Source organism: Varroa destructor, unplaced genomic scaffold, assembly GCF_002443255.2.
Source record: "Varroa destructor unplaced genomic scaffold, Vdes_3.0 BEIS01000001.1, whole genome shotgun sequence".
Taxonomy (NCBI): domain Eukaryota; kingdom Metazoa; phylum Arthropoda; class Arachnida; order Mesostigmata; family Varroidae; genus Varroa; species Varroa destructor.
In genome coordinates, this window is record NW_019211454.1 from 67,970,252 (window position 1) to 67,977,629 (window position 7,378).

At 40.4% G+C, this 7,378-nt stretch overlaps 1 protein-coding gene across 1 annotated transcript; it reads right to left on the reverse strand.

The window, feature by feature from the left end:
- Positions 1-1,256: 1,256 nt before the first annotated feature.
- Positions 1,257-3,672, reverse strand: LOC111243147 (uncharacterized). Its single transcript, XM_022788274.2, has one exon. The coding sequence runs from the start codon at positions 2,485-2,487 to the stop codon at positions 1,627-1,629; it is 861 nt and encodes a 286-aa protein (XP_022644009.1). The 5' UTR covers positions 2,488-3,672; the 3' UTR covers positions 1,257-1,626.
- Positions 3,673-7,378: the final 3,706 nt, after the last annotated feature.

A 7,378-nucleotide genomic window follows, 5' to 3' on the forward strand; every position in this document is an offset into this window, starting at 1 on the left:
TTCTTTGAGATCCTTTATATTCAAGGTAATCCAAACGCCAGTCTGCAGGTAAAAAAAATATGTTAATGTTCATGTAATAATGGTAAGTACCTACCAGTCTACTTTTCACACTGCACAATGAGATTTAGGTCATTCCTTGCTCAGACAAATCTTTTTTTATTTTAACTTCACGCAGCGCGAGGCTTATTCGATACGGTACTATTCATTAAACCTTGGTGTTTCTAGCTGGTAATGAAAGGCCATCCGACATTCAAGAATGTCCTCCGGGACTGCGTTATCATTACTTCAATTGACTCCTCTGCATTGACCACTTTTGTTGAATTTAGACTTCCTGTCAAGGCACTACACCACATGGCCACTGCGCAACTCATGCGGTCTAGTCTTCTTTTTTTTTTTTTTTTTGTTCTTCCGAGTCATTGCTTGTACTCCTTTAGGCGCATAATCCTTTCTAATTATCGTTATTCACGGTTCCACTTTGTTTGCAAGATGGGCATCTTTGAGACTATGTCCTGGTAGATGTAGGCATATGCCTGATTTTTTCTGGCTCCTGGCAGTGCATCACATCTTGTAGCCATGTGCTCTACTTTGTCTCTCCAGCCTGATGCACACAGCGCGCAGGTATCGAGATCCGCCTTCTCGGTTTTTACCATATATGCCAAAAACTATCCATGTCCTGTAAGCATCTGAGACAGACGATAGACGATACGACACCTCACCATACGGCGTTTATATCGTAGACCAAGATCGAGTAATAATACTGATATATGTAAGATAATAATCTCCCTTCTCGTCTACCCTCCCTTAATCCTTCTCACGTGATTCGCCGTATAGTGATTCAAACCTCACTTCTATTTCTCTAGTATAAACTTCCTCGCTGTAACGTCCAGTACGTGCTCTAGCTTCCTTTAAGAGCGGTTGCTCAACAGGAACTCGACGGGAGCATTCTGGCGAGCCCTATTACCGTTCCTGACGTGCGACCATTATAAGCTCCCAGCTCATCGTATTGAAGTATCTTTAATGTCCAACAAAGTAAGGAGAGCGTTACAGTGTCTTCGTCTTCTTTTTTTTTTAGCTGAATTGGCAAGGGGTTGTTTGCTTCCTGTCTCAATCCGCCGGGTGGCGGCGGTAATGCTCTTTTGAATTTGTTTATGAAGATTTTTTATGGCAGATCCCACGTAGATCTTCTTCCGCTTCCGGGCAAACGGGTCTGTCGGTCTAAGATTCTTCCAGATAAACTAATAAAAACAAAGAGTGCATACAGTTTCAGCTTTTATTGTCTCATTAAATCATTGTCATTGTATAATTATTGTGTGAATAAAGAAAGTTATTTATTACTGATTCGTTTCGTAAATTGAGATACTATGGCTGATAGAGCAGCTAAAATACACAGTGGCACACTCTGTGTCGGCAGAGCATCTTTTAACAATAAAATTGTTCAATTGAATGTTCAGGTTATACAAGAAGGATGACGCCATACACACTGTGACATTAAATCTTGGCAGTGAAGCTTGTATTGTTTTCCTCTATGGAGAGTATTCCAGCTGTGTGCACCGGATCACGTCATGATTAAAACTGACTCAGACGAGTCCAACCATGAAGATTATCACATTGAAACGATTGCCCAGTCTATGCTTGGAGTTCGTTTCTAGTTTCTTTATCCGTACTGACGTCTGGTAGAACAGTCTCGTCATTCTCCGCTAGATTGTTTCTAGATTTTTTGGCGAGAAAGTCCATCTCACATTGGACGAGACTTTGATGTACAATATTAATAGCCTGCATCTGCTGGTCGGCAGGCATCGCTCGTATTCTCCTGCCCAAATCTATACCGAACAGCTTAACAAGGTTATCAACGTAGCTGTCCTCGGAGCTGTCGGTAGACGAACAGATCTTTCGTTTTTGTTGAGGGCGTGGCAAGTTTTCCCTGTTCTCCTTGACCTCATCGAATCCCGTAGTCGCAACGAATGTCGGTGATACGATGGAACGTAGTTGAGCTGCGTCGGAGAAGACAATGACTTCAGGACGTGGCGAAGAGCCGCTCGTATTGGGGGACAGCGAAAGCCCATCGAGCGATACTGAAGATGGCGGTGAAGGGGTGCTCTCAGCGAGAGTTATGCTATCCTGCGTATGGGGCGCTGGAACAGGACCAACTTGCGCTTCATAGTTCTCGAACAGCATTTCATTGAGAGTGTCATACAGTTTCCATTTGTGATCATAATGGGTGCCTAATGCTATCGAGACATTGACCTTGTTAAGCGTTCGCTTATATCGATCACGAATGCTGGTCCACTTTTTCATGACGTCTCGACCGGACAGACCAAAATAGCTTCCAATTTGGTTCCAAGATTCAGTTTTAGCTTCATTGTTACGGTAGTGCACATGTCGTCTATTGTACAAACACGGGTTGTCTTTCACCAGCTTAACTAGATCTTCACTCTGAAAAGCCGCCATTATTTTGCAGCGAAGTATGCGCCCGTACCTGTCACTCATGCGCAGTAACACCGACGGATGAAGTAAAAGTTGTCTGCAGGATAGCACAGTTATATACGCAGTCACTGATCGAGGGCATTCCCCTCGCCCCCGTAGATGAACCGGTGCAACCTCGACAAAGAGAAGGGGGTAACACGTCGGGTCTGCTCTCTGATTTGCTCGGTGAGCAGGACGCTCCAGTTCACCTGCCTCGCTCGATGCTAAATGTAACAGTACAAGTGGAGCCACGATTGCGCTGCGCCCTCTAGCAGAAAACAAAGATATTTCTCCAAATAGTCGGCAATTGCCGCTCTGTTAAGCGTCAATGTTCTGCGTAGCACATCAAAGTAGAGGATATACTTGCAAAGTCGAGTGTTTTTACATCTTCATTAATTTTTTTTTTACTATTAACAGTCTGTTAATTCACCAAACGCTCTTACTGGGTTTAGACAATCCTTGTATTGTGAGGATAAACGTTGTATTTGAGAATTTTTTTTTACTATTTAGTTAGAAAAAAAGCGTTCCTTACATTTCAGTAAAGAGTTTGCTCTCATTTCAAGTTGCCCAAAATCTACGTGTAAGACAAAAGGTCGAAACGAACTAATGCACAAACAAAATGCTTCTTTAAACGGTTGTTAAAATGGCAAAAGTTGTTGGATAGGGTACAATGTCTTCGAAAACATCACCAACATCACCCAGTCATTCGTTGCACCACTATCGTTAAGTCAGCTTTGTAGTTTCACGTTTGGCCTACAAATTCGCGTCTCTTACGCTTCCGTACAAATACTGTAGAATATCACATCAATAAACACAAGACTTAAGTAGCCGTTTTACGACAATAGATTTAAATTATCCATTTAGACATATGCTCTCAAAAATGGTTGTGGACGTCATCTTAAGAACAGTAGCAAGCAGATAGGTGTTGATACAAAATAAATGTTTATAGAACATTTCGGCATATCTCTAAATTAATACGGTTTATATTTGGATGATAAGTAGTAACTGTCCGTTTATGTAGTAAAGTCTACATACGATGCAGTGCAATTCTGTCAACTTGCGATTTCAACTTTATTTACAATGTTCGGTGTAACTTTTGTCAACTTTAAACACATTTGTAGTGGGGTAAGCATATTTGCAATAGAACCGATTCTGCACTGACGCTTCACTAATCCAATAACAACAGCAACACCTCTGTCTTTTTGTTTACGCTCTAGAGCTAGTAGGTAGGTTCTTAAATAGACATTCGTCTTTCAGCCGCTTCCTGATATGCGCTCAATCCGAAAGCGTAGAATTTTTTTGTGTACGTACGTCGACGTACTGCATACTACAACAGTACGCGTTTATCCTTGTGATGTTCATCGAATCGTTGACGCGGTCAAGCACGTAACGTGAGTCCTACGTGTCAGATCAACGCACGCATGCAAAGGTGGCCGGTTGAATTCAAACTCTATCCACGTATAGGCCGCCGTTGGGCCACGTGTATCGCCGCGACCTTCTAAAAGCCTATATTTTATCCTATCGGGTTCGTTACTTATCTGTTTTTGATGTCAGACGGCAACAACAATAATGTTTCAGCCGTAAATTCAAATTTTCTTCACATTAAATCTAAATAGATGGAACATTTTTTGTAAACCTCATTAAACATATCTATGCGATTTCTATTAGGATTTTTATTCAGATAAACGGATATGTAGTATTCATTAGATCACTACCTGAAGTTGATTTAAAGTCACTGTTGCTGGTTGTCTTCCCTGCTCCCATGTGCGGAGAGGAAGGGTATATTGTTCTGCGCCTGATGGGTGCAGGTCGTTGTGATTCGTAAGGATCATTTTTACCATACCTAATAGATATTACAGTCCTGAACTAATTATACTTCCGTTAAGTATTTACACAACAACACAGTTCGAATGCAATAACAACATATCGCCATTATAGATTCGGTTTTAATAGTCATCTCTCGAGTGCTTTACTCTGGTTTTGGTGATTCAAGAGCCTTGCCAACGTTAGGGCTCTCTATATCAAATTAAGAGGAATCAAAGGCTGCGGTGTCACATCTCAAGGCCTAGTTTGCAACTACAAACCCATTGGTACTACTATTACGAAATCAAAATAGATCATACGTTATGAACATTTACAACACTGAACAGCAGTTCAAGGTCGAAGGCTGCGCAGGCCGTTAGACATCGATGCACGTTCTGACGTAAACACTGAAAACGCTAGCTAAATTCTCAACAATTCAGCTAATGACTTTCATGTAAATGTATCCAATTAGCGTTGCGTAATTACGTAAGCTCTACTAGCTTTAAGGCGACGCTTACTAAGACATTTTACGGAGCTAGACAATTGAACTCTACTATTGCGTAACATGCAGATGGACGATTTCGACCTGACCAAAGCTAGGGGTCGCTGGTTAAAGCTTTGCCAACGACACGACGCGACGAGCCTTGCCTTATATTGTTGTTCCTACAGTTTGTTGTGCAAAAATTTCACTGATTTTAGATACTTAGTATAGATGCCATAATAGGCGTATAGCGGCTGACCTGTTTTTAGTATTACTGGGATATGATATTCACCCGATTTAGCAGCGAAAGCGTGAGTATAGTTCTAGTCGAACTAAAAAATCTCTGTTCTCATTTTGCGGTGGTTGTCTACAAAATATTGCCTGATTATAAACAATCTATCAAAATAAAAAGCCCAGAAAGAAAAATCCTTGAAGATAGTTGCTTATACTTGAGATAAGCTAGATAAACCCGGGGATAGTCTTATGGATGGCTTTGATCCCATAGATTTAAAAAAAAACGTTTCAATACGAAGTTGTAATCGTGTATTGCATAGTGGATCGGACAAAAAACACTGACTCGTTCTATATCCGTCTCGGCATATCGATCGTTTTGCCGTGCATTATCTTAATGCACCGTTATGTTACTCACAAGATTGTTGCGATTTATTCAATTTAGCTTTCCTAGGTATTTAAGAATCCACCTAGAAATAGGTAGCGGTGGACGCTTTGTTGAGGCGTTATTAAGCAGAGCAGTCGTACCTATCTTTCACACACGAAAAAACACGTTTTCATCACAATATCACGATATAATGAGGAGTATTCATACTTAACGGAACGGTACCAATGACGTTTAATTTATCAGGTGCTTTTAACGCCATACCGGAATAAAAATTCTGTATTAATAATGGCCCAACAAATATAACGATTTTGTTTTTTCATCCAAGTAAATATTTTCGCAGGCGACACGAAGCGCGAACATGTGTCAGGACATTATAAACTACCAGACATGCCTTTATGAAAATATCGTGCTTGAATAGATTTTTCTAACTGTTGATCTATTTGCCAATTTCCATTGTTGTTAGGACTGGTCATCTTACAGACAGTCGAAGAACCTGCATCTAAACAATTTGGTTTTGCTATACTTTATTGAAATTATGGCCGATTTAATTGACCATCGGGAATGTTGCAACAGAATAAGCTTGTTGAGCATTTAGGATGCGCACCCAGCATGTATCGAAACACTTTTCAGGAAACTTCGACACCGCTTCGCGAAGTTGGGGGTCTAGCCCCAGTGTGTTAACGAGCAGCATACACAGATGGTTGTTAAACCACTTAGCTTGCTCCCACACCCTAGTGAATTAGAGGGGTGCAAATTTTCGCTAAAATTCGTTTGAACTTTAGAATGATTTCTAAGAAGCCTAATTTCAACGGTTTACCAATATTTTAGCGCAATCTGCTGGGTCCTTTTTACCCAAAGTCTGTTGAACATGATGTAGTATTTGTCTTAAAATTGGATCTTTCTCAACAAAGCAATTGAAGATGTATTTGTATCTAAACAGATTGTTTTTGAACTTTTGTAGACATTGAGCCCTTATTCCTGTCCCCTGACGTCTAGAAAATGCTGGTAACGTTGAAGCAGAAAAGATGATCTAATATTTTTTATATTATTCCACCCGATGAGTTAATTTTCTTATTAAAAGTATTAGGAAACTAGTTAGTGGCTTCTAAGTAACCTTTCAAACCTTCTCTCGCAACCGATCCCTTTCATGCTTTGTAATGATGCCGATTTATTTAGGCTCATTCCTAGCTTCACGATTTTCATTGTCTTAGCTTCAAAAAATTGCTTTTAGCCTTTGTGTGATCCTTCGGCATATACTATAGACACTCACTCTTGTGGCGTTCCTGAGTTTACTAGAGAAACATACAGATGTAGAGTTGCAGGTAACACACAGCTTGTAAAATCTTCGTAAGCATTATAGGACCTTGTGAGAGGGACTGTTTCACGTGGTGTCCCACATTAAGGACATTGTGGCCTTGGACACTTTTGAGGCGTCAAATTTTCTGATTGTAAAATTTTAGAGCTAACCGAGACTCAAGCCCAACTTTTATTGTGAAACTCTGTGCTTCAATGTTCTGTGGAGCATTTAGTGGTCGGAGTTCCCAAATATAATAGATAACAGGAAATTTCAAAGATCTACCTATGATCGTACTTTGGAAACTGGACCGATTGGAAATATGGTTAGAATGAAGTGGATTTTTTATCATCCAACGATCTCGCAACTTCGCTACCTGGCCTAATGCTGGTCAACGTTTCAGCGAGTGGTCCGGTAACGCAAGACTGACTTTTGAACTATCGCGGGTTCAATGGTAACGGACGTCGCTTTGCGCACTTCTTGTAACAATAGTGATTCAATGACTTCTGGTAGAGATGAGGGTCAGTTGATATATACAGTAAATATATAAATATTGGTACTTGAAAATAGGCTAAAACAGTGAAAAATTTTCGAGTTATTATCACGCTAATGTCTACTTAAATTGCGCGTTGCACAGTCGCTCCCTTTGTACGTGTGATTACATAGATATTTCGGTGTAGCACTTAATTTTTCGATAGCATAAGTTGAGTTGTTTAGA

Excerpts from the sequence above, each read along its gene's own strand:
- LOC111243147 (XM_022788274.2), bottom strand. The coding sequence starts at position 2,487 with ATGAGTGACAGGTACGGGCGCATACTTCGCTGCAAAATAATGGCGGCT.